The sequence below is a fragment of the Miniopterus natalensis genome, chromosome 12 (assembly GCF_054644295.1).
Source record: "Miniopterus natalensis isolate mMinNat1 chromosome 12, mMinNat1.hap1, whole genome shotgun sequence".
In the NCBI taxonomy this organism is placed as follows: Eukaryota; Metazoa; Chordata; class Mammalia; order Chiroptera; family Miniopteridae; genus Miniopterus; species Miniopterus natalensis.
This window is the reverse complement of record NC_142092.1, coordinates 21,964,086-21,991,798: the sequence shown is the minus strand read 5'-3', so window position 1 is coordinate 21,991,798 and position 27,713 is coordinate 21,964,086. Positions and strand designations below refer to the sequence as shown.

Below are 27,713 nucleotides of genomic sequence, written 5' to 3'. Positions count from 1 at the left end.
TTAAATGCCAAAGCTAAGAAACTTTTTTTTTTTAAACTACTTGTTTACATCAACTTTTTGAAGGGGAAGAAATACATTTTGTTGCTTTCCTCACAGAACATGGGGCAATCTAATCCTGTTTATGCCACTGACTTGTGGGAAATTTTGCTAATTACAGGGCCACACCCAGTACTCCCCAGATGGACGGGCATGATGCAACTGCAAATAGCCAAGTTCCAAAGACACAAAGAACGCTGTCATAGCCCGCATCCCTCTACTCACCCTTTATTTAAAAAATCATCTTGTTACTATCCACTTAATAGCTGGAGAGGGCATCTAGAGGCAGCCCTGGGCTTGCCAAAGATGCAGTTTTGTATGTGTGTGTATGAGCCTAAGTGGCGGGAGGGGAGGCAGAGGAGGGTGGGGGAGAGTAGGAGGGAGAGAGAGAGAGAGAAAGAGAGAGAGAGAGAGAGAGAGAGAGAGAGAGAGAGAGAGAGAGAGAGGGGCTGATTGTGAGTGTGTGTACCTCAGGGAACTCAGTGGGAAAGCCGAGCCCTTGTACTCAATTTCCCCTTCACAAGGGATAAACAGGCAATTACGCATCCTTTTATATTTGATGGCCAAGTGCTGAACTGGAAAGCACACTATTAGTTTGTGTCCCTTCAGGGCCAGGGCAATAAGTAGCCAGGAGAGCTGGGGCTGAAGCAGAGAGGGTGTTGTCTGCTGTTAGTGTGACAGTCTTGTCAGCAGCGTTCACATTACTGGAAGGTAATAAAGTGACAAGTAAGTTATTAGAAAGATATGAGGTGAAATTGAACCGAAGCTTCTCGCTGCTCAGCCCAGGCTTCTCCCTTTCCTCTTTTGTAATGGTCCATTATTTGTTACAAACTGAACCTTGTCTTGATACTCTATATAAAAAAGATTTTTTATTTTTTTTTGCAGTAAAGGTCAAATGAATTTACAACAACACTTTAGAGAAGAAAATAAAGATAGTTTTATGACAACTATAGTATGCTGCTTCAAAAATATATATAGCATTATAATGAACAATAATGCTGATCCAATTCAGTGTACTTGTAAAAATGCTTCATTTTTAACTCCCTGTTATTAGGCATTTGGATTTTTCAACAAATGCCAAAGACAGTACTGGTGTCCAGCTATTGCCGAATGACCGTAAACATCATTCTGTGCATTCTGAGAAGAATAAAGACAGGACCTGAGGATGGATGGGTGTCTGGGCAAGAGTGATGATAAATTACTCAGTTTTACAGCTGGATTTACATAACACTAATTGAAAATTACCATTTACGGTGAGCCGCTCTCCAATGATAGAATATATGGAAATGGGTCTGGGACAGATCAGATGTGGCCTTAATACTAACACAAGCGAGACTACAACATATGGTTTAGCTTTGAGGGAAGACATGAAAACAAAGAAGTTACTGGGATGCTTCATAGGAAGGTAAATGAGCTCACATTTTGATCAACTGAAAATTAGGCAAGTAGCTGGGGGGTGGTGGCAATGAGCAAAAGCAATGATGGAAAGGGCAGATCCATGCTGGCTACCACTCACCTACGCATCCCAGTTGGAGCTAGGCTTGACCACTGGCCTCTGCTACAACCTAGGTTGACCCATTGTATCCTTTTGTTTCCGAAGGGACTCCAGCATCAAATAAAAACAACCTGCCCAATTGCCTTGTTGGCTCTCCTGACCCTAAGGAACTTGGGCTGTTCCACCCAGCTGTCCTTGCATTCCTTCCTCAGACTGGGGTTCCGTGACACACCTGGTCATGGGGAGCCATGCAGGGCACTGCACCAATATGACCTCACCCACGCTAGGCAGAATTGTACCAGGCTTTCCTACAGGGCAGGTACCGGTCCTCTCCTTAGTATGCCTTACTCACTGGGCCTTTGGAAAAGCTGTGATTCCCTCCAGTCTTTTTGGCACCTGCCTTTCATTGCCCTCCTGACTTGTTGAGACCCTTCCGATTAAAAAAAAAAAACAAAGAATGAGAGGGAAAAGCAAAATCCTTTAATATAAATATCCCAAGTTTGGGGGGAATATGTTTTGTTTTGTTTTTAAATGAAATTTGTTAGTCATAATTTTAAAAAAGAAGTTCTTAAGAAAAGGAGCGTGTTGATAGAAAGAATGCAAGTTTTTTCTGGGTGATTTGTTTCTTTACGACAGCAGATGTAGAGCGTCTCATTACAGTTGAATTTTATTTACTCTGTTAGTCAATCTAATTCAACACTAACAAACCAAGTACAAGTTAGGACTGCTCAGGTCAACTGTTAGCAGTTAGCAGCACGTCCATCTCAATCTGGATACTGGTTTCTTTATGTTCTAATTGCCAGGGGCTCCCATTCTCATTTGCTTGGCACACATCTGGGGTGTGTACAGAGGATGGGGAACAAAAGGTCACATTTATTTTATTTGGTGAAAACCGAATGCATGGTTTCTCCTGAGTAAAATGAAGAGAAAGCCTGTGGAACAGCCCATTCCTGGTATAGTCAAAGCTTTTTTTTTTTTTTTAAAGAGCAATGTATACACTAATGGTGCTGTTAACCAGTTAGGTGCCTTTCTCCTCTTACTGAAAGGGCCTGGAAATTCATGACCAAAGGTATCATACCCTACAAAGACAGTGGTACCCTTGTGGTAGAAACGTTTTCAAAAACAGGGATTTATCATATTGAGAAGGAAAATATTAACACCTCTGAACCTTTAGAAGGCATCGGGCTGAACTGGGTGGCTGGACTAAGACCTGAAATGTGTTACACAGGGTTGAATTATTTCAATACGATTAATAGAACAAAGAGTGTCAAGCTTTTTATCACATTTTTTAAAAACCAAATTACTCATCCCTATCCCGTTTCCTGCCCTGTCATCCCCTCCACAGCATGCAGATAGTCCCTAAAGAGGAATAAGCTTTTCTGATATTTACACAAACATAGTTTAAAATGATCAGAACAGTAAGTTTCAACATTGCCTTCCGAACATGCACATTAATAATATTGCCTAATTGTATACCTGTGACAAAACTCTGCTTAAAATCAATCAAATGGGGGGGGGGGGGGAGCCGCTTGGATGAAAACCAGTATCACTATTAATTTTCAGGCAGCATAGAATGGATACAGCTAGAGAGACACCGTTTCAGAATGGGAATCTCCTGTGAAAAAACAAACCAGTTGGAATGGGCAAAGATGAAGGACTCAGTGATTAAAATGCTGATCTCTTTATCCTTCCGGTTTGCAAATAAGCCCCGGGATCACCATATTATCTAGAGCTGTAGTTAAGTTAAAACACTGCACTCAGGCACACACCCAAAACAAACACTACTTCGGGACTAGGAGCATCCTACACTTCACGATCTACCTGCTATGTACCACTTCTATCCACTCCCCCTGCCCCTTGGAAGCAAATGGGCTTTGTATTGGAAAATGTTAATCACCCATTTAGAAGGCCACCATTACATTTGAGCATCTGAGGCACAAAAGTAGTAGCAAATAGGGGAGATACGTAAGAAGGGTGAGTTGTCCAGGATTCATTGCCATTTCTCTGACAAAACGCAGTTGAACACTTCCATGATTCTGAGCAAAGGAAATCCTACTTTGAGAACCTCAGTATTTCTAGACTTGTTCTAACTGGCTATTAGCCTGGTTGTGGCAAGTAACATATATTAGCTCTAAGCCTGGTTCGTTCGTTTGCTGATGTGACCTGCTGACAGCTATGCAATTCAGTCACTAGGGCTATCTGACCTTTTAGTTGACATTAAATTAAATGGACTAAACATTGATTCTGTACAAGATGAGTTCAAATATCTCAACCAAGAGTGTAACTTTTAAAAATCTGCTGAAATAAAAATGTGTTATTTTCATAAAACTGGGTATAATTCTGTCTGCACACACTCCAAAAGCTAGTGTGCCCATAATCTTTTGTTGGGATACTAAAAACATTTTTTCCCCACCCCTGTGAACTGCGTAATTTGGTAATGGGGCAACAGCGCAACACAGAGAACGCTAAGAGGACCAAAATGTTTGCAAACAAACTTTCATTATTCTAGTTCAATCTTTCACAAACATACTGTACAGAGTCTTATATGGTATAAAACAAAAGAAAACATCTCCGTCTATTCAATTTAACACAACACCAAAATAAAGCAATTAAGACTTTGGGGAATTCGAAGGTACAAGAAAACAAAAATAGTTATTCCTAATTCCTCAGCTTTCTACCGTAAACATTTGTCATTTAAGAGACATAGTGTTTAATAAGGTTTCTTTTGTACTGCAAGTATTTTTGGTCTTTCCTCGTTGTAGAACAAATGAAGAATTAAATGAGCCCCATAGCATCCTCTGAAGGAGATGGAAAGATAAAGCTCCCAGACGCATCTAGCTTATCTTTAAGAATCTATTGTTTCAGAACTTTTCACAAATAAAAATACTGATTCCACAACTAATGATGCTTATTTTTGGAAACAATAAATACTGTGAGGTACAATAAATCCTACAGGAAATATAACAACAGAAACATATTAACAGTTTCCTTTGGCAAATTTAACTAACGGAAGTGAATGCTGATGTGAACATAGAAAAAATAATTACAAAACATGAAAAATGGAAATGAAATGAAAAGTTTAAACAAAGGGGGTAATTCCTAACCTTTAGACTGATGAGAAATGTTTGAGGCCATTAAATGCACAAAAGAAATACATTCTCTTGAAATTATTTTGTACTGCTTGACAAACTATTCCTTGTTTATCTTTTTTCCCCCCTTCACTTAAAAAAAAAAAAAAAAGACAACAAAACACAGTCTGCAATGCACACCCTAATGGTTTTGGCTACAGACTGATCTTGAGTAAATATCATCATTTAGTCAGTATGTTGTGGTAGCTGAGGCTGCCGATGCGGTTAACCAGCTCAGGCAACATGTGTAAACATCAGAAACAAAACAAAACAAAACAAAAAGGTTTGGAGAATCATCTCCCCCCCTTTTTCTCACTCTCAATTGCTTGGTTTTAGGCTTGCTTTCATTTCTCTCTGACAAATCGCGTAGGGAAACAAAACAGTGAGAGATCCTGTTTTAAACCCCCGTTCTTCTGGCTTTTCAGAAGGGAGTGTTGCTCTATTCAAGTTCAGCACATGTTTTCAAAGCTCCCAAGTACGGCTGCTGTTAAACGTCTTTTGATTTTGTCTATCAAACGGGCCTGAATCATAGTACTACTGAAGAACTTGCAACAAATTAGGCAGCCGTGCAACAGGCCAGCCTGGTTCAGACGTTCTCTTTCTGTGTAAAGGATAGGGTTAGGTCCTTGGAAGTGCGTGTTCAACTCTTACTGTATGCAGCTTTGTTCCATAGTGGATAATTTGGGCTTTTGTATCCTGAAATATTATCCTGCCTCTAAAGAATAAATGCCTTGGCTGTTTCACTCCACATAATTTTGTTTTCCTTTTATGTAACTTAACATATAAGCAAGAAGGATGCAATGTTGATTCTAATAACATTCGGCACTTGAAAGAATCACCAAGTGTTTTTTTTTAAAGCGGTTTTCTGGTGGCCGACAAATTGGCCTGTGGTTATGTTGAGTGACTAATTGTATTTTCTTTTCTGGAAACTTGTGCAAAGTTGGCAGTTTTGTGTTAACACTAATACTTTTGTTTGGCATTTGTGCCCTATACTGACCAGACCACTTTATACAAGTGAATTTTTTTTTTTTGTTAAAAAAAAAAGACACTTATTTGAAGTATGGCAATAGTTTAAGGATAAAAAAGAAGCATGGATATTACACATCCCCTTGTAGTGTATGAAAAAAAGTGCATGACTGGATTTATGTACTAGTACAGGACATTTAAAAAAATCAGATCTGTGCTGTAAAGCATGCCAGCACCTCTTTATCACTATATCTAGCAGGTAGTAAAAACAAGACCATGTTTTTTGTTTTGTTTTTGTTTTTTTAAAAATGTGCATTAATGCTAACATAAATGAATAGAGCTAGCCAGCAAACTATATTTTTTTCCTGCATATCTAACAGCTGGATGTAACTGTAAAAATTAAACAAAAGAGTTAAACAACATCAATACAATTGTTTTACATCATTGGCCTCTCAAGGCTAAATATTTACAGGTGAATCTGCCATGCTGTAGTTGAAGATTCTCTCAAAACCTTCAAGTTCACAAAAGACAACTATTAAGAAGTTCCTTTTTTGTTTCTTTTTTCTCTCCCCCCCTTATATATTTTTTTTTTGCAGGCAACAGTCATGGGTACAACAAACTGTCTCTTTGGAGAGGACCAAGAATTATTATTCTCTCAAAATTTGGGCTACTTGCACGCTTTATATGTGTGTGTGTGTGTGTGTGTGTGTGTGTGTGTGTGTGTGTCTTTAAAGGGTAGTTAGTTTTTATCCCCAAATGAAAGTTCCCACCCCTTTTCAAAAACTATAAAGGAAAAAAAATTCAAAAGCACTTAGTGTTTATCTTTTTATATCTAAAGAAAAGAAAATGTGTGTGTGTGCGTAGAGGCATACATGTGTGTACACACACACCCACACACCCAGTACACAAGCACACACTGACTATGGCAGTTCAAATATGTAGGCCATCTGGTGAGAGCTGGCATTTGTAGTATCCGTTCTGAGACTAATCTACTGAAGTGAAGGGAATGTTTTTGTGGAGATTAGGGTTCTGACTGTGCCGGTTTCGGCTTCGCACAGAGGAAAACATCATATTGCAACCGGGGACTTTGCACTTGTGCATTTCCCGCAAATGCACAGTTTTGTAGTGCACCCTCAGGGTCCCCTTGTTGCTGTACATTTTGTGGCAAATGTTGCACATAATCCCACCATTGCTCCCGGACAAGCTGTTGAACATCAGAGATCCCGAAACTTCAGCCCCGAGGCTGCCAGGGAGGGCAGGGGCCTCGGCCTTGTGTGCTGACTCCCCGCTGTCACTCGCCCCGTCGATGTCGTCGAGAAGAATCCCCTCGTCACTGCCAGCGTCGGATTCTCTGGAGGAGTGGATGCTGCTGCTGGACTGGAGGCTGGAGGTGGTGCTCAGATCGAGGACCATGTAGTCCTCCGCCATGCCTCTCCCGTAGCCGTTCAGGTGCGAGTCTTCAGTCCCCGCAGGGGAAGAGGCGTCTTCCCTGACGTCGAGGCCCAGGGGGTGCTGGGCGCCATAGATCTTCATCAAAAATTCATCCCGGAGGTCCTTGCTAAGGGAGGGCTGCGATGAGTCCAGGCCCATGTCATCGAGTTCTTTGGTCAACAGTTTACGATGCAGATTTATGTTGGCACTGTGTCTAGGAAAACAAGAGGGAAGGGGGGAAGGGAGGTGTAGAAGGGGTGGGAAGGGGCGAGAAAAAGGAGAGCATTTTAAAATTGATTCAGCTTTCACTAGGCATCAAATAAGTACATTCATTGCTAATTACACCATTATAAAAGCAAACATTTCCCTACATCCTCAGGATCTGGGAATAAGTGGTGGTGGGAAGTGCAATAAGGGGAGCTTTACATTAACATAATTTTTATAAGAGAGTAAAACTCTTCAATGGTAGGATGAATGTGAACCCATGCACCTTTTTCTCAGTGATTGTTCTGTTAGCTTTGCTAGGTAGCAGCATCAGCTACAGACAATCTCATGGCAGAGATTTTAGAATATAAATTAAATAGAATAAAAGAATGCGAACTTTCTGCTTGTCTAAACTGAGTAATTTAAATTTACCTAAAAACAGAACAAAACCTTTTTTTCTACAGCAAACACTTTATTTAGAGGTATAAAAAGGACTCATTTTTAAAAAAAGGGAAATGGTCTAAATAGTTTAGGTTTAACTTAGAAAATAATGAAATCTTGCCCTTCACCTTTCTACACTTCAAGTTTTAGGCAGGAAAAAATTGAGCTGAATAGATTAGCAATTTGAAATAGGGTTATAGACTCTGTAACATAAACTATTTTTCCCAGAATGATTTAGGATTTCAGCTCAATCTAAGAGTAAAACACATTATTTTCAGAAGTTGCTACATTTTAGAGTTGAAAAGTTTTCATTAAGCAATTCAACTTTTAAAATTTAATTCTTCAAAACAAAACTTGAAAAACAGATACTGTTTTTAAAAAATAAAACCCACCCACCCTTTAAAAAATCACATTAAACAACAGAAAACCCAAAGGGACAAAACGAAAAAAATACCCACAATAAATACAAAAAAAAGAAAAAAATCAAGCACAATAATAACATACGGTCTCTCTATTGTAACAACGGGAATCCGTACTTCTTAGACAAGCAAAACTTTACTCCGCTCACTGAGTGCTTTGCTTGTGTAAAGAAAGATAGGATTTGTCCCAGAGCATCCATAGGGATGGCGTGATTTACAAAGCCTGAAATGTTGTTATCTACCTGAAAACATTGCCTTTGTATTTACACCCCCCATTTATTTTTAAAGTGCCCTTGAGCATATACCTCTCTCCACCTGCAAAGGCTCATGTGTTTGACAAGTACCTAAATTGAAGGCTACCCTTCCAAAAAATAAACCAATAAACAAATTACAGATATATAAAAGCTTCTCAATAATGGCAGAAGCTCTATATCTTGGAGAAGTAATTGTGATAATAGAAATGACCTAGAATAGCCAGTATAAAGTTCAACAGACTTCCTGATTATAAATAAAACATATGGAAGACCCAGACAAGTCACTCCATTTGGTGACAAGTGTGGCTAATATTTTTTAGAGGTGGTTGAGAGGTATGTGCCTCAGAGACAAGAAAGGTGAGAAAGACTTCTTCACCTTTCCACACAAGACAATATATATAGCACTCTGGGTTTTAAGGGGAAGAGGGTCACTGCCCTCTCCACACTGCACTTAGGAAGGCTGAGCTTACCTTGTGATAATAAGATCAGCTTTCTAATCTTTTGCTAAATCGATCACAAAAGAAAGCAAGAATGAGAGACAGAGAGAGAAAAAGAGAGAGAAAGAGAGAAAGAGAGAGAGAGAGAGAGAGAAAACAAATTCACATTCTAGACATCTGGTTTAAAAAAAACTTAAACAATAATATAGGGGTTTAAAATGTTCTGATCACAAAATCATTTTCTGTCATAAGCGATCATCTCATATGCTGTCTTGATGATTTTCAGATCAGCTGCATAATCCAAAAATCATAAATCAAATTAAGATAAAACAAATTCACAGCATCAGCATCATCCATAAATGAGTTCTACGCAGATGCATGCAGTGTGCAGATACATGAATGATAAACAGAAGTTGTCCCCACGGTCCCTTGCTCTGACACGGTCTCCCCATTTCCTTGGTGTCAGATGGCAGATAACTCCAAGTGCAGGTTGCTAAGCAGAGTGCAGGAAATGCCTACTGCGACATATGGGCATGACACCACCAGAGTTATTACAAGAATGTGGAAACAGAGTTACACTATGTACTATTACTCTGCTGACAAAACAATCTGCCAGCCATAAGCAGCTCACAAAATTCTACCCGTTTATTATTTTTAACATGCTCCCCACTTTCTTAATTTCACAAGCACACATTTTGCGACTGACTGTAATCTATAACTCCGTGTTGCTTCTCACACATCTGCAGTTACCGCTTCCTAGATTCACTGCTGAGAACACAGCAGCCAGATACACGGCAGTCACAGAGACACACTGAATAAGGAAGAATAAATTAACATTGACAAAAGGACACGCTGATCACCCAGATGGACACATCTTTCCTAAAATGACTTGTGAAATTGCACATCTCCACCGATATGTTACCAGGAAGAGATGTTTCTCTTCATTTCTCACTTACAGCAATAGAAATCTGTAATCTAATTAGACTATGTACCAGCCCTCAATATCTGTCAACCAAACGATGTGCAGAAATGTGTAGACCAGCTCTGGCACTCTGTTCAACAGTGTCCCTTTTCCGCTGTCAGCAGTACTGTTGGCCTCTGCTAATATAATTACATTGACTTTTATTCAATTAAGTGCCATCCTTTGCTTTAAAAAAAAAAGCTACTTTATCAATTGATTCAGGTGTAATGCAATAATAAAGATGAACTCATGGCAGTGCATTAGCTCTGCTGTTCGTAACTTCAGTACATGGTTCATTCATGGTAGTCGATTTCCATTATGCAACCACAGTTCAAGAGAATTGATTCTTTTACATTCATTTCTTAATCTATTTCATTTTTGTTTAATAATCCTCCTAAATACCATATGCAAAACACTTGGAGTGAGGACGGGAAGGATGGGCTGTGGAAAGCCTGCTGCTTTACTCATGATAGTGAGCTTTTGAGATTTTCTAACAAACTCTCATAGTGTGGCTGGGGTAGTAAGAGGAAAAGGAAAAGAAGGAGGGAAAGGAGAAAGACTTCAAATTCCCTAGGGTATCGATCCTGTCCCTCATGAGGTTAGGTTCAGCCTCCATAGAAGGGAAAAGAGCACTTGATTTTAACAAAGACAGTGTAAGATCAGCCAATCCATACCATTAACTGTCATAAAATACTATCGTCATGAAGAGATACAAAGACCTAGGGTTAATAGCAACTTACAAGTTTATTTGGATCAGAAAACGAAGAGGTAAACAGAAAGGGAGATGGAAGAGACACAGAAAGAAGTCATGCCCACTGCCCACACAGAGAGGATCCTAAAGTGGGAGGAAGACCACAGAGCTCTGGAAACAGGAGAAAGACTCCCTTGCAGAGGAAGCAATATGCAGTTGTATGTAATAAGTGGAAGAAGGAATCCATGAAGGAACCAATGTTGTGTTCTCTAGAAAGAGAGATGGTTTTTCTAGAAAACAGACTATGTTTTGACTATCTCCAGAAAAGAGGGAAAAATAATCATTAACAAAAATCCAGATTGTATTAGAATTTACATTTTACAAGAACATAAACAGTATATAAAAGCTGTTGCTACTTGCTTCAATTAGGTAGACAATAGTGACATACAGGGGCAAATTCCTCTCACAGAAAAAAGTTACTGGGACAGAGCGAGAAGATGAGTTTACAAGCAGAAAGAGTAAGGACCTGGTGTTAATAGGGATCTGGTCTTAATGAGCATAGTAGTGCTTTTTAAGAGAGTAGTCTGAAACTCAGCCCCAAGATGGTCACTTTCAAGAATAACACAAACTAAATCTGATTCAACCTCTAGTCTCTTGCAGTAAAGTAGAATGCTTTGCACGTGGGACATACTTAAAAGTACATTTATTTGCTTTCAATCAATATTATGCATGAGTCTTAAGAAGCTTTTCCAAAATACGCTGTAGAAAACAATGATCCCAAGATTGGAAGCATGGAGCAGAAGAATATTTAAGCAAATACTATGGTAATACAGCAGAGGGTAATTCTGACCCTATTAATAACCCAGTGAGGTGCAAGGCACTGCTATGTAATTAGGGCATGAAACAGTCCTATACTTTGGGCTATGCTTAGAATTACAATGTTTCCTCAGATCCTCTGCACTCTTTCCTACTCCTTCCATACTGTGAGTTTACCAAAAGCCTCCTGAAGACACTAAGATCACCCTTAAAAGCAAAAAGTAATGAGGTCTATGTACTGTAGGAGAGGTCATAACACCAAACTTATTTTTTGAAATGCTAAGTGGAAGTACTCTAACTGAACTAAAGTAAAGTATCAGGTTTTTTTTTCTGTTTCTTTAATGAAAACTTACATCAATTATACATCAGTTAAAAACAAACAATCAAGCAACCACAGAAGACACCAAATTCATCAAACACAGTCAAGTAAATGCAAGTGCCCTTTACACAGAGAAAGTATGTCCTGTCTTGGGCTTTTCTTTTTCCATATCTCTCTTTCCAAACTTGTCCAAATGCCCAGTTTGACTTAATGTAATGTTTAACCCATAAAAATTAAAATAAAAAACATAATAAAGTGTTTTTGAGATTTTAGCTTTGGGATACAGGGAAGGACTTTTTAAATAAATAAATAAATAAAAAGGAAGTCTCATGCCCAAATGAGAGAACCAGAATGTGTCAGTCAAAACTGACTAGTGAATCAAGCTACAGGCTAGATGAGAAGCCCAACATCTAACTCTTAATTCTTTAATTAGCTTTGAGCCATTCTAAACTTAGAGAAGTGGGACAAAATACCTGATAATTAATTACAATAGCTCCAATTACAATGTGAATTAAGGCTCCATTTTGAATTAGTTTTTGTCTTTATTTTCTTGCTTACCTCTGCCACTCAAAGCACACACACATCCCTCATATTGTATTGATCAGAATGATCTCAGTGATATTTACAATATTTACATAGCAGATACTATATATACAGAAATGTAAACCTGTTACCCAAATTGACAGAAGAAAAATTAAAATCTCTGTGCCACTTAATTCTCTTCTTTTCTGGCTTGCTATGACACTGTCTATTGTCCTTAACTGCTAAAAATTTTTATATTATTATTTATTCATGGTAGGAAGCTTACAGTCCTGTGGGTTAAATGACATTTTTGATAGAATGCATTTCTACAAAAGCTAGTAGTTGTTCTATAGGCTATTATTTAAAAATTCTCTCCAGAAGATCTGAAAACTACTCCTAGCTTAGGAAAATATTCAATGTTAAGATTCTAGTGAACAACATTCAAAAAATACAAAAAATGAAGAAGTACATATTACATGCATGATATAAAAGCTAAGCTAATTCTTGCAAATTATAAGTATGAAATTCAGTCACTTCAATCCCTTTCAATATAAAACAAATCATCCATACTGGTCACGCAGACAGTTCCCACTACATTCAAATTATTCACTTGAAGATAAGCTCCCACCAAACTCTTTAGGGGTTTAGCTAATTTACTGCACAGATACGGCACGTCTGTTGTAATAACAGGTAGGATGTATTGGGGTCGACCATTTATCAGAATTAGACTTCTTTTCTCAATTCGCAGTGAATTATGCTGCCTACATGACTCCCCTCTCTCAGACCTGCCATCCCCTTACGGCCCCTAATGTGGCAGGCAAACAAAATTGACAGTCTCATCTTGTCAACAAGGGGCGATTCTCCTGAGAAGCCATTTAACTTTGCCGAGGAAGCAATGTATTAATGTGCCTGTCCCAGGAATGTTAATCATCTTCAAGCTTCCGACCTAACTTTGACATGAATGAAATCACCAAATTTGTTTACTAAATGAATTGTAATATGCTAATAAGAAAGCATGACACATACGGAAAAGCCAAACAGATGGTTTGTTTACTCCACTTTGCAACTTTATAAATGTTGTAACTCTGAAGATGTTAGCGAGAATTATTGGTTTGTTGGCAGAGGCAAACGTGTCTTTTGCATACTAAATCTGGCGCTACGGTTAGAAAACAATTTGTCATTGCTGTGGAATGCATAAAAAATGTTGATATTGTGATGGCATTTGGGAAAGCAGATTGAGAGAAGGAAACTATGTATGCTGGATGCTCAGGTTAAGGGTAGTATTCATATCCACTGATACAACTGACACAATCAAGGCTTTTCACGGGTGCTGATTATTCTATAGGTACCTGTTGCACTGTAATGTGAGACACTGAGTGTTACACTGTGAACAGGATTATGTTTTACAGCATTTGGAAATTTTCTCAATCAGGCAGTTCATACGGTGCTCAGTTTACTACTATCGTTGGTAAGAAAAAGCAAAGCCAAGAACACTGGCATCTTTTAAGAATTTAAATAAATCTGAGGTAGAACTTTTGAATTTTATATTTACCCTGGATGAACTAATGCTCAAGTCTGTGATCCCATGATTTATAGTGTGACTTACATACTTTAGAAGACATATTCCCAAAATAATAGGAATGCATTTTCCTCTTGATTTTCAAAACTTTCTGCCATTTTAAAACAGCTTTCTTTTCTAATGTGTATAACGTGCGACATCAATTTCTTTCCAAGATCTTTTCCAAAGGAAATACTTGCTAAAAATATTCAAAATGTTTTACATCATTAAAATGGTTAAATTATGATCTTTCAAAACCATAACATTAGGGATGAGTTCCCCAAGAGAGTGGACAGGATTTTGTAGACGATATTACTATTTAGCTGTGGCCTTATCTAGAATTAATTCTACGTTGAAAGTGAAACTACTTAAGAGAAATGAACAAAAGGAATGCACAAAATCTGATGCATGTCTTTGGTTAAATGATGTTAAAATTAACAGCCGAAACATGAAAACTTCAGTTAACCAACCAGCAATGTACCTATGTGACTAAATACTTTGATTTTTAGAAACATTCGATTTTTGTAAAATTCTTGCTTTTCATTCCCATAAGCATAACTGAAGCAGAATTCTGTATGAAAGAGGTGCTTATTTCTCCCAATATTCTTAGCCACTCCTCCCAACTCCTTAGTTCTATGTATACATATTGAGACTACTGTTAATCTTGTGGGATTCCCTGGTGTATCACTCTATAGTGCTGAAATGTTTACCTGTCTGCAGAAGAGAAATGAGAGCACAAAGTGATCTAAAGAAACCACTGAGTTCATCTTGCTGCCCAAGGATCACTTTGGAGTAAGAAACATTAGCGGCTATCCCAGCCTGGCGCTTATATCTCATTTGAAACATCTCCTCATTCCTGACCAACAAAGAAAATTTCAATAAAGTACTTTTACTGGTTTAACAACAGTGAGCTCCGGGGATTGTCAAAGTGCTAAGCCTTTTCCAAGGAGAGAAGAAATCAGCAGCTCAAATATAATTAACCTTCCATTCTCAATGCAAACTGCCACGCACAGGAGCTCTGCAGTCTATTAGCTAAGTCATAATGGCCAACAGGCAGAAGCAAAATTGGTCAAAAAGTTGGCTGCTGCTGTCATATTTTTGGAATTATGATTAATGGCACTAATAATGCGGATGATTACTGATATGTGTATCTCCAGCAGTTTATCATATTGCTCTGGCTGCCTACACAATAAACAGGATGCTATCATTTACCTCTTTATTGAAGGCAATCCTTCTCTTGAAGGAGCATATTCTAATTACTTCGTAATGTTTTATGTCTTAAACATTTTGCAGCTCTGGACCTTGCCAACTGCTTCGTGTCTACCATTGATTAATTACTGAATGTTTAATCAAAATTTAGAACCTAATGTAGTCATTTATGAGCTCACTGCAGTGCCAAAGTAGTTAGGCTTTGCTCCCAAGTTTGGAGAGGGTTGGGTTCAAAATCAAATCCCAGCCATGCATAAGGATCCAAGAATTTCACCTTGGGTGCTCTGAGGTTGCCAATTCCATCTCTGCTGATGAATGGAAGGTAATCTAACTACAGGGTAAACAGCATCTTTACCTACCCTCTTCCCACTGGATTTCCCTTTCCTCTTCCCCCAATTCTCTAATCAACAGAGCACCTCCACTGACTGCTTCTGAGAACAAGGAGGTCTTCATGAATGCCCATCACAAGAAGATAGTTTTGAAGTGGTTAAACAAGTGAAAAATAATTTGCTGGGACAAATACATGAGGGTTTTTTTTAATGTGGATTTTTTATGGTACTGTCATACAACCATTCACCGTTGAAGTTAAGTGTTTTTTTAATACCATTACTGAACTGCTGAAATGGATGCTAATATAGCTTGGAGTGCTAATGTCAAGTCCTGGTAATAAAAAAGACAGACTGCTGAATGAAATAATTTCAAGTAAAAAATAGAACAAAAGTGCTCTCTCTCTTGCTCTCTACTTTTATTGAATTGGGACTGACTGAGCCAATTGCTTTAGAAGTCTGTAAAACACAATTACTAGTGAGCGAACTGACCCACCAGTGCCCCCGCAGTGACAGAGCAGACTAAGAAGGCAGCAGAGTTCGAGCGGTTCCCCTCAGCTGGCCATCAGACCCAAGAGGCTTCCTTCCGAAGGTCTGTTGTTCTCGCTGCCCAAATCTGTCTTCTTTTACGTACAAAATCTTGTTATTTCCCATCAATGTAACATAACATAACTTCATACATTACCTTCCAAGATAAAAACGTCTATTCTAGCAATTAAGGATGATTTGTCTTTTGATATTCTTATTTATGAGGGTGCTTTTGAATAAACATACATATATATTATGTGGATGTATTTAGATTAGAATGTTAGCATAATTTCAGAATAGCTGGTAATAATTCAGATCAATATATGCAATAGAAAAATTGAGGCATCACTTACATATGTTCAGTTAGCAACATTTGGCTTTTTTTTTTCTTTCTAAGGTAAAGTCAAAATAATTACAGCAAGCAAGAAAAAGAATTAAACTAGAAGTGGGTAACATTTTTCCTCCTAGTTAATAAAAGAAGTAATAAACTCCATAAAGTACTGGAGTTACGATCACTAACACTTCAGGCATAACAGCTTTTTTACCAGGAATTTACAACTCCTGTTTTAATCCAAGCAGCTTGCATTAGGACATAAAATCTAGGTATATTTTTTTTAAAGTGTAGTTTTATATTAAATAACTGAAGAAAAATTGTCCTTTCTTAAAAAATATTCTCTCTTTCTCTTTCCTCAGCCTGCTTCTCTCTCACATGCACGTGCACACACACATCCTGTCACTCAAGAAGCAAAGTTACCAAATTCCTTCTCTATGACATTGTCCTCTTTTGGTAAGTGTAAACTTTCATATTCTGCCACATTCACTTAGTAAATTATTTCTGAGAAGGATTTTTTTTAAAAAGAAAGAAATGCTATAGCCCAACCTTTGCTATGAAATTTCAACTTGGAAAGAAAAGTCCCCCTTCTTAGCACAACAAATGGTCGCTTACAGGAAAGGAGAGCCGGTAGAAGCCTTTCGCCTACGAGAGAACCATTCTTACCGGGTTCGATACAAGTGAACGTTAATATATGTGTTCAGTCTTACAGACTAGCTTCCTGGTGGGAAATGGCATATATGTTTAAAAAGATTATCTACAAAAATGAATTTCTCAAATAAATAATTATTTGTGAGAAAGATTCACATCCATAAATTCTACCAGAGGCTCAGATAGACGGTGGTGGACCCAAGAGAGGTAGAAATCAGGAAAACGACCCTTCAAAGTGGTGTCATCATGAAAAATATTGCCTGTGCATTCCATATGTGCTCTGCTCTAAATGCTATTTTGCCTGAATTTTCAAGATAATGCTGGCAAGAGGAGTAGTTTGTTCTTTTTAATGGAAGGTAAAAATAAGGACCATAAAGAAGCATTATGTTTGTGCAATGGAAGTTATGTAGCCACAAGAGATTTACTGTAACTCCCATCAATAGAAATTTGTAAAAATCTCTTTGTATCATGAAAAGGAAGTCATCCGCCTGCCACTAAGCTCTGTTGTCTGTTTGGTAGGCAGCCTGGTGGAAGTGACTGGTGTAGTTCTGGGAGTGGAGGAGTGAAAGGTCAGCAGAGGCTTAAATGAGCTTGTCTTACATCCAGCTGGGCCAGCAGGAGGTCATTAGGAAGATAGGAGGCTCACTTCAGGCTTGACAGAGTCTCTCCCTGTGATACCAGGAGACTGTTTTTGCTCACTGCTCTTCTCCCAGTATATAAAAAGAACCCCAGAGACAGGAATGACACGGAAGTTTATCTTACTACCAAAGTTTCGCTTGAGGAAGGCACAACTAGCAATTACTCAGAAGGGGGATTTATTTTGTTTGTTTGCCTTTGATGGAAAGTAATGGAAATAAGTACAAAAGACCTATTGATCTGTTGGCTCTACTGTGAAACCAAACAGTAACACCGAAAAAAAAAAATCTCTTCCTTAACATTTAGAAGTCAGAGGAACTGCACAACCGCACTTCATAAAGAATGGTGGGAAAGGAGAGTTACAGTTTGATTGGCAAATATATGGGAAATGAAATAAATGGCTGATACTTTTAAAATGTTCTCATCTTGTACTTGGAAAGGATTAACATATTGTATTTGACAGCTAATTATATTAGGACAAATACACTTATAGTTATCTTGAATTGGTGTTAAGTGGCTCATTTCTTGGAGGTGTTGCCTAGTGGAATTATGTGTATTTATTGAAAATCTCTCAGAAAAGTTCTCTGTTAAGTTTCCAAACATAGAGAATGATGGAAAAAAAATGGATGTTGCTGCTGAGAAGGTGATAACAGGAGGCAGGTAGCATGTTTTTGCATCTTCACCTCTGTTGTTAATGTATGCGGTGGCTCAGCAGAGGTAGCTCATGTTAATTTATTCCTGCACACCTGTACAGGGCTGGAAGTCAGGTAATCAGACAAGCAAAAACTATACATCTCTGTTTTTTAACTACAGCTACCCAGAGGCCTATATATGAACAAATTTAGTTCTGGAGACATCAGCAGGTTTTAATAAACCAAATACAGATGTCTTACTCCATACAAATCAAGAAGTTTACATGTTTAAATCTGGACGGATTTAACCAGCAATCAAAGAGAAGGTTCACACTTGGCACCAATGGTTGCCTCATATTTATTTATAAATCACCCAAAGCAAATATTATTTTGTTTTAAAATTTATTCATGGAGCTGAATCACCTTTTCTACACCCTGAAGATCAAACATGTACATGTACCTTTCTGATAAAATTTAAGACAGACTTTGGCAATTATTGGCTACTGTTCTCCGAGGAAGAGAGGAACAAAGATAGTGAAAATCATGTTAACATGAAAAACAAAGAGACACATACTCCTTTCTATGCAGATCACCTACTTTCTGTATAGAAAATCTTCCTTTCAGCTGAGGGAGTTTAAAAATTGCCAATCACTAAAGCAGAAATAAACAGATTTTAACATATTAACAAATGATAAGAAATTTTAGGGACGAAGAAGACAGAGGGTATTTATTTATTTACTTACTCTCTGAATATAAACCAAATGCAATTTATGAATGGGCTTCCCTTAAATAAATACAGGTGATCCATGGTCACTCAGCCCTCTTGGAGATCAAAATTCAAGACAGAAGATGAGAATGTAACCATAGGCAAGTGAGACCCAGCTAACTCTAGACAATGTCTTCTAGAAAATTGCCTGTAGGAAGACTAGGGTTCTAGGCCAGATAGTTATAATTACTGCTTCCCAGGGAGTGTTTCATGTGCATCCTTCAAAACTGAGGGCCAACCTCCAGCTCCCTGACAGAACAGCATCTTAGTAGCATAAAACATCATGAGATAAACAAGAAGGAAGGGTGTTTAGTGACTTTTAGGACTAACACTACATAGTGTTACTACATCTTATAGTATCCTAGTTCTTTTGAGACAAAATAACTTACATTGTTCTAACAGCCACTTACTGACCGAATGAATTAGATTTTGTGTTTATTAGCTTGTTCTTTGTTGTTAGTCTGGAATGCTTCTCTTTGCCTTCGAATTTCTTAAACTCACACTCATTAATGATAGCGTGAGGAAGGATGCTTAGAACCCTCAGCCGTCACAAACCTTGTGTGTGCCCCGTTCTCTCTCTCTCTGACTTTAGACAAAGAACATTCCTGCTTATCAAAAAGCCTTCAACTTGATCTTATACAATCTAGAAAGATCATAAGTAAAAACCTGGAAATCTCTGTTAACTAGCTGCCAAATCTAAAACACAGTATTTAACATCTTTCTACTTTCATCTTACTAACATGACTACCTAGAGACAAAAATGCAACTCCCTCGTGTATAACCATCTTGGAAGAAGCCCAAGAAGATGTCTATGCTCCTCCTGTAAGGTGTTCTAAGCCCAAAGACAAGAAGGCTGCTTTTATGAAGAGAAGGGAAGGGGTTATACTGTTAGTTTTATCAACAGGCATCCTAGAAACCTCATAACCTTGCACACTCCAGCCCCCAGTCCAAATCCCCTCTAATGCTTTATTTGCACAAGGAAGACTTTGTGCAGTCAAGGATGGATGAATCAAAACTCTGGGGAGAGGAAAGAAATGGGCCCGAGGACAGCAGGATTAAAGGCAAACGATAGTTTCTGTTTGGGAAGGTCTGTTGGCTCAAAAAAAAGTATGAAAACCTGTCTTGGCTTCACTGCAGAGGAAAAACCAGGGACACAAAATTCCTGGGGTTCTGGTGACTAATGCAGGGAAAGTGAAGAGAAAGGGAAGGTAAGTCTAAGCGGGTATATCAGAGATGTGATTCAAAAGGCTTTGTGAATAAGGAGATTAAATTACGGGTTGATATTAGTTGGTGAAATGATGATAAAAGACTGAATGAAACAGGAATACAATTATGTTTAAGTCCAATCTGCTGAGATCCAGGAATAGCCTGCTGCCCAAATGGCACCACTGTTTCTGGTTATTTGGTGGTAAATATACTTGTATTGTATATTAATTCAAGTCATAGACTCAACAGGGATGAATACCTTTCTTTCTAAAGAAAAAAATACATCAGAATACATCAAAATTAAAGTGTCAGAGTTTTTGTTAAGTTTTTAACAAGGGATCAAAATATCTGAGTATTCTTGAAAAGCAAAATTTCAAGCGAGAATCAAAAAACTTGCTTTGTACAGTTTTTTTTTTCTTTTTAATTTTCTTCATTGATCGTGTGTGACAATATCCAGAATTAAAAAGATTAGGTGTGATGGGATATTTCAGCCAAATGAAATGTATCACTTGTTGTGTGAGGTCTGCCATTTCCTAGATGACTGAATACACATGGGAGACTACCAGTACTATTCTTTTCACCTAGAATGTACTAGTTATCCTAGACACTGGCCTGAATTCCCACAAGGCTGGTTACTCACCAAACTCCCAATCCTTAGAAAAATGGAGATTAAAATATTCCCCTAGCAATAAATGTTTTTTCCTCAGACAAACCACCTGCTCAAGAGTATCTACTTGTGCATTAGGGCATAAAAACACAGTGACACAAAGGAAAGAACCAAGCTTTGGGTGTTGTAGCCCTTTGGTTCCAGAGTAATTTTATTCCAGTGTTATGATTTTTCAGCAAACCAACTAAGACAGTGATAAGAATTCATGCAAATAAGCTTAAAGTTTGGCTTGTCTTCAAACACTCGTTTCCATAAATATTTTATGCAGGTTTTCATGAGTCTTTTATTTTTGTTTAAAAAAAATCCAGTGCATTAACCTCATTATCACTAGTGCACTATTTCAAATTTAAAAGAATGAACATTACTCATAAACTTGGGGAGGAAGAGGTTGGGTACCATATTATATTTTATTATTCAAAGTACTGTAGCTATCTTATCTGCCATATTCTGGGACTGTCCATGATACCTTGGAACTGAAAATAACTTTGTGATCATAAACCATTTTTACAGAAAAAGGTAAATGAGAGTGGGGAAGAGGGGGCTAGGGGGGGGAAATCTTTAAGAAGATAGGTTTCTCTTCAAAGCATGCTTTGAGTTGTATTAAAGTAAGCAACTTATTTTTCTCAGAAATTTTGCTTTTCGTGAATTGGGTCCCTTGAGTTGTACTTCAATACAATGAAAACACATTTTAACTTTTATTTTAAAAACACTAATCTTTTAAATATGAAGACAAAACAGAGTATTCCAGAGGCAGGTCACTACTTTTCAGTGGTACTTTTATTATATGTTACTTTGTCAAAGAACTCTACCTAATTGATAGGCACTACAATTTGGGTGGTGGCTATTAAGCAAATTTCCTAGTTTATTTTGTTTCTTCTACACATATTGACTTTTAGCATGTAATAAAACTGTCTATAAAAATATTTTAAAAAGACAATGTAAAACTAAAAAAACTACATCCAGTATAATAACAGGAAGACTTAACTGGTGTGTCTCTAGTTGGGCTGGTGTGTTATGTAAATGATCTGCTCACAGCTTATCTCCCTGAGGGCAGGGTAACTGCGGTACCCCACCACTGACCACCTTGACACATTCCACTTATATTACATTTTCTTTAGGACTGAAAAAGAACATTGTAGGTTTAGGACCAGCTGCTTCTGTTTAAGCCCAACTGTTTCAGAGCTGCAGCCACATAGCTAAGGTGTGATATCATCTGAAGGCTGGACATAATATATTCTAACTGCTCCTAAAAGTATATGCATGCCTCCCCTTCTGTGCATAATTCCCAAGATAGATTATGTTTTAGAGATGTGCTCAAAGACACTGTGAAGCTAAAATAAAGAAACCCACACCACCATACCATTTCCCCATATTAACAATTACTTTGGTCCCATTTTCTTCTGATATTTTCATGACTCAAAGAATTCAAGGACATACTAAATACTCATGTAACAACGATAACATTTCTGGTTATACCTACGGAGATGCAGGCTGTCTCGATGTCCTGGACCTATGGTTCTTTCCATCCGTAAATTTCTGTTTCTATATTGGATAAATATGTGTGTATGAAGATAATATATTGATTTAATCAAAAAGCCACAAGGCAAAGCAGAAATATTTATAACAGAAGCTGCGGCTTCTAAGTGAAGGTTCATGGGGAAGCAGGGAACTGTGTACACAGTTAACAGACTCACACACCTAGATGCATGGAAAAACGTACACACACACACATAACAGAGCACAGAGAAAATGGCGTGCATTACTGGGTAAGATGGCATAATGATTCTGCATGCTTAATCATAACAAGCACCGACTGCAACAATCCTTCATGAGCATGGCAGCTTGGTTATCTTGTGGTCACTGTGGACAATCTTTACAGTGCATCAAAACATCTAAGTTGGATTTCTTAATGTTAAGGCCAACATGACCGGCACCCTCCACCCCCAGCAGGAGCAGCCAATGGAGATTTACTGACCTGTCTCTGCTCCGGCGGGAGGGGAAGGCAGCGTTGCAGCCAGCCACTGTGCAGACGTGCATCTCTTTTAAGTGAACGTTCCTGTAGTGAAGCTTCACACTGTAGGAGCTTTTGAAACTCTTCTTGCACACATAACAGATTTTGGGGTCTGGGCTAGAACACAGGTCACCTTCTGGGGAGAACTTCTGAGGGCTGCCATAATTCAGAGACGATGCAAAACTTTCGTGCAGGGCCGCCATGCTGGCTCCCCCGCCATTGTACAGTCCATACTGGCTCATGTAAAACATGTCGTAAGTGGGATCTGTAAATTCTTCCTTCACCTTGATGATGTCTTGGTGAGAGGGCTCACTGTGGTTCTCATCAGGCCTCTCGCTGTTCATCAGGACCTTTTCGCTCACTTCGCTGTGAATGTGCTCATCCCCTTCCATGGATTCCTCACCTAGTTTGGGCTCTGAAGACTCTGACTCGTTCTCATAGTCCCGCTCAGGTTCTTGATCCTCGGAAGTCATGCTGTCGGCCCTTCTTATTTCAGTCCTTGAAATGCACCGGGACCTGCTGTGCTTAGAAAAGTCCTTCACAGACATGCCTGGACTCATCTCCTCTTGGGAGTGGCAATGATTGTCGTGGCTCACGTCATTGACCACAGCTCCAGCGTCATTGGGGTCATCATCTTCATCGTCAAACTCATCGGCGGTATCAATGATTTCCTTCTCGATCTTCACAGGCATGCTGGACTTCCTGGGCTTCTTCTTAGGGGCCAGGTCGGCACTGGGCTCATGAGTGGCCATCATCACTACTGGCGCTGCTGGCTCAGATGGTGGTGCGGGGTGCTGCTCTATGGTACCACTGGTTGGAATGAGGGGACTGGTCGGGAGGGAGGTGGGAGGGCTCACCATTTCTCCTGGAGTGAGTAAACTTCTATAAAATGGAGGAACTGGCTGGACAGTCTTTAGCCCAGAAAACACCAGCTGGCTAGGGAGAGGATTCTGTAAGACAGGGTCTAGCGGGGGAGTGGTAAAACCCATTGGGGGCCGGCCAGGGCTGGTGAGTGTGAGATTTGATTTTGTACTTGCTATGACGGGGGTGGCAGCCCCTGATGTGGCCCGAATTAAATCTTTGTCTCGGTTATTCCTTAGCATAGGCATGTGAAGGCGAGGGTTAGGGTTTGCACTGTGGCGATTGCGGCTTCGGAGGGAGCTAAAGACCATGTTGCAACCTTCAATGGTGCATCGATGTTTAATCTTCAGGTGAACAGCATTATAATGAATTTTGAGAGTACCTTTATCATAGAATGTCTTCCCACATGCATTGCAGAACACTCTTCCTTTCCTAGACGCTGACCCCATCCTTCTCATCCGGTGAATTCGGAAAGAGCTTTTCGGGTGTTCAGTTTTGGTCAGATCACTGACCGGGCCAGAATTCTGAATGGGGGACACGCAGGGTGGCTCGGTTTTGGGCTCCACATTAGTAATGCTGGTCAAGGCGTTTCTATTGGGGGTCTGATCATTCTTATAAGGTGTGGGAGATACTTCAGATTCGCTGCTCTCATTATATTCATTCTGGGTTGAAAGGCTTGGTTCCCGCAGCCTCAGTCCTGGTTGCTCTAACAGTAGCCCATTTGGAGGCAATCCTAGCAGTGGGGCTGAGACTGGGTTTATGTACTGGAATGGAAGCAGAAATGCAAGGCTGTTGGGGATGTTTTCGAAGTGATGAATGCTGGAAGGGTTGCTATTCTCTAGGTGAGCAAGGAGGCTGGGACTCCTGGTGCGATTATTGCTCTCAATGAAAGTCCTTATGTCTGAGTCTGTCTTTGAAGACGGTACAGCCACAGCCTGCCCTTCTTTCTCCTGAATTGCCATCAGCTCTACAATGGATTTGGTTTCTCCAAACCGCAGAAACTGCTGAAGGGTGATGATTTCCTCTTCTCGAGACATGATGGCCCAGCGGTCCAGCACCTTGCCGGCAGCATCCTAGAGGCCACATCAAAGAAACAACAAAGACAAACACAGAAACTTATTGATTGTGTATAATTATTCAGTGTAACTGAAGGTGCTCTGTCTGCTCATGAAACACCGAGAGCAGAAAACAACATGCAGACACTGTTAATAAAAGTCGACCCACCAAGCAAACTTTTCTGCCATGCAAATGTAGTAATTAGAGTCACAGTTAGGGAAACAGATTGAGTTTAACAATGTCAAAACAAACAAAATGTAGGCCACTGGGGCTCTGTGATCTAAAATGCCTTCACTACTGCTATTTTAACAACAGTGGTCTATATACTATGCAACTATTTAGCATACATTAGTACAAGACGTGAACTCTTGCTGTGCAACCCAGTAAAAATGCAAAAAATGGTACCTTAATCCTTATTAAATAATGACACCGTAGGAAGGAATTAAGTACATTTTGTGAATTTTATTTCTTTAACACAAGCAGACATGACACTCGATTCAATAATGAAAATTCCTTTAAATAGGAGCTATTATGTGAATTTCTAAATCAAAAGGATGAATAAAGTAATATTACCTCCTATACTCCATTACTAAGCTATTTATATTTTTCTTTTTTAATGGTTATATTCTAGTATCATTTAATAGTGGGCAATTTCATAAGGTAGAGTAAGAAAAAAACAGTAATTGTTCTTTTCCAGAAAACTGATTGTAATCCTATGATTCAAAGTTTGAGTTAGAATTAAAGTATTTGATTTTTATGATCCTGTTAAAAATGACAGTTACAGATATTTAGAAAGTAAATCTGTGATGGATTTAGATAGAATAAATGTGTAAAAATGTTGTCTCTTAACATCCTCCTCTGATAGCAAACGGAGTCCACAGAGAATACACATCAGTAATCACCAGACTATGTGTTGTTAAATATACATTAAAAAGCATTTCACACTTTCATTTTTGCCAGTAACTATGAGATTTGCCTGGAGGTAGGACTTAAAAATCCTGCAATGTAATGTCAGGCAATCCATTTCAGCATGGATTGAAAGAAATCTATTCAAACACTTAAATAATGACTCCATCATTTTCTAGGGCACAGCTTCTTTCCACCAGGATGGCTCTTTACAACCTTCTGTGAATGACACTTGCTCCAACCTTAACCATCATTTTAAGAAAGCAACAAAAGAAGATACTTATTAATTGCAAAGAGAAAAATCATAAGTTTATAATGGAGAAACCTAGCAGACATCACTTTAACCAAGTGATCAAAGCTAACATCACCAGTGATAAGCATCATCACATACCTACCGCTATAGTCACTGAGGCAGGCACATCATTCCTTTTGTGGTTTTCTTGTCAAAAATTTATAACCTCAATCTAATCATGAGAAAACACCAGACAAACCAAAATTAAAGAGCATTCTACAAAATAGTGGCTAGTACTCTTCCAACTGTAAAGTTAGGAAATATATATTTTTAAAAGACAAAGAATAGTTATAGATTAGAGGGAACTAAGAAAACAGGACATATAAACATAATGTGAAATTCTAGACCACAAAAAGGACATTAGTGGGAAAACTGGCAAATTTGAATAGGGCCTCTAGATTAGTTAATAGTATGGTATCAATCTTAGTTTCTTGGTTTTAACAACTGTACTATGCTTACGTTAGATGTTACATTAGGGGAAGCAGGATAATGGGAATTGTACTACTTCTGCAATATAAAATTCTCTCTCATAGGCAGTTCTACTTAGCCTTCTGATATAAAATTCTCTCTGGACCGCAATCCTATGGTCTGAACCATGACAACGAGTTTGATTGTAAGGAGAAACTTGTCATTTATTTAAATTACTTAAAAAAGAAAGCTCTGATAATTATAAGCTAGTCCTTATAAGGCTACCTCCTAGCACTCTTATCATTTTACATAACGTGTACGTGTGTGTGTGCACGTGGGTGTCCATTCTTACATAAATTGTCAAACACAGATGTCCTCCTCTCATCCTGTAGATAAAATCACTCTTCAGATCAAATGCTCTCATGCAGCTATCTGCTCAGAATACTGAACATAATGATGGGGGTACATGGTGACTCTGGATGATCCTGGAGTCCTGCATTAGCCATTTTTTAAAAAAGTGTCATTTGTAGCCAGTGGTCTACCTTAGATTGGTTTTCTTGGGGGCAGGGGAATAGGGTAAGCAAGGGAGAGTGTTGGTGTTGTAGACAGAGAAATTTTAAATTGTGATTTTATTTAGATTATCTCATTTGAACCTCATAGTAGCTTCCAGAATTCAGTGAATGTTTAACAGATGAGAAACCAGAGGTGAAGAAAGGTGAGATGGCTTGTTAAGGTTGCCAAGATGGTAATGTGGGGTCCAGGACTTGCACCCAGAAATTCTGACTCCAAGTTCACTGAGCACAGTGACTGTCGTTGCGTGATGCCATTTTCCAGGGAGCACACTGAGTGTGTGATAGGAGGAGTAGAACTCCTGAACAGGGCTGGTCTCCAGAGCACGGAAATATCCTCTTCTACATCATTTTTCTTTTACCATGAAATCCACTCTCTCGATTGTTTTTTTACAGAGCCTTTCACTCTGGATTGTTTCTCAGGCTGAAACCCAACCTGAGCACCATACAGTCATTTCTTCCTCAAGTTCTTCCCAGGAAGCCTGCACCTAAATCTGCATGTTGATAATGTACTTCAACAGGTGCCAGCCTCTGGTATTAAAATTGGCCTTAGAAACCATAGCAACTGATCACACCTACCTGAGGCATCTCCTCTCCATCACCCAGTAGTACCCAGCAGTCCCATATGGTTTCTCTTTTCTCCTGACCTGCTGCTATTTCTGAAACCACTACCTTTCAGGCTCTCTTTCAGTTCAGAGTAGCTGTTTCTGCTAAAATGGAGATTGTTATGCTAAACCACTTATTTCTGGTGGAAGAGGTCCAGGTAAGCAAGACTCTGAACATTTGAACATTGTTGGTAGCCTGAGTCATAAAAGAAACGTTTCATTTACAGTGGTAAGAGAAGTAGCAATTTATACTAACATAGAAGGTGCACATAACATCATTGTAAACAAATGTGCTCGGGAACAGGACAAATATCTGCATTACATATTCAAACTGGAGTCCCCCTGAGAGGATGCCCCCTGAATCCAGGCTATAGG

At 38.8% G+C, this 27,713-nt stretch overlaps 1 protein-coding gene across 9 annotated transcripts in view; it reads right to left on the bottom strand.

The window, feature by feature from the left end:
• Positions 1-3,918: 3,918 nt before the first annotated feature.
• Positions 3,919-27,713, bottom strand: part of BNC2 (basonuclin zinc finger protein 2) — a 276,637-nt gene continuing 252,842 nt past the window's right edge. For 3 of the 9 annotated variants that reach the window (XM_087822645.1, XM_016214461.2, XM_016214471.2), the window contains 3 exons: positions 22,606-24,575; positions 22,107-22,172; positions 3,919-7,270 (listed from right to left, as the gene is read on the bottom strand). In XM_087822645.1, coding sequence (XP_087678771.1) covers positions 6,610-7,270; positions 22,107-22,172; positions 22,606-24,575 — 2,697 coding nt within the window. In that variant the 3' untranslated portion in view covers positions 3,919-6,609. Of the gene's footprint in view, positions 7,271-8,844; positions 8,879-22,106; positions 22,173-22,605; positions 24,576-25,859; positions 26,681-27,713 lie in introns of those variants that run through there. The other 6 variants (XM_087822646.1, XM_016214480.2, XM_016214489.2 and 3 more) reach the window with 5 other exon arrangements.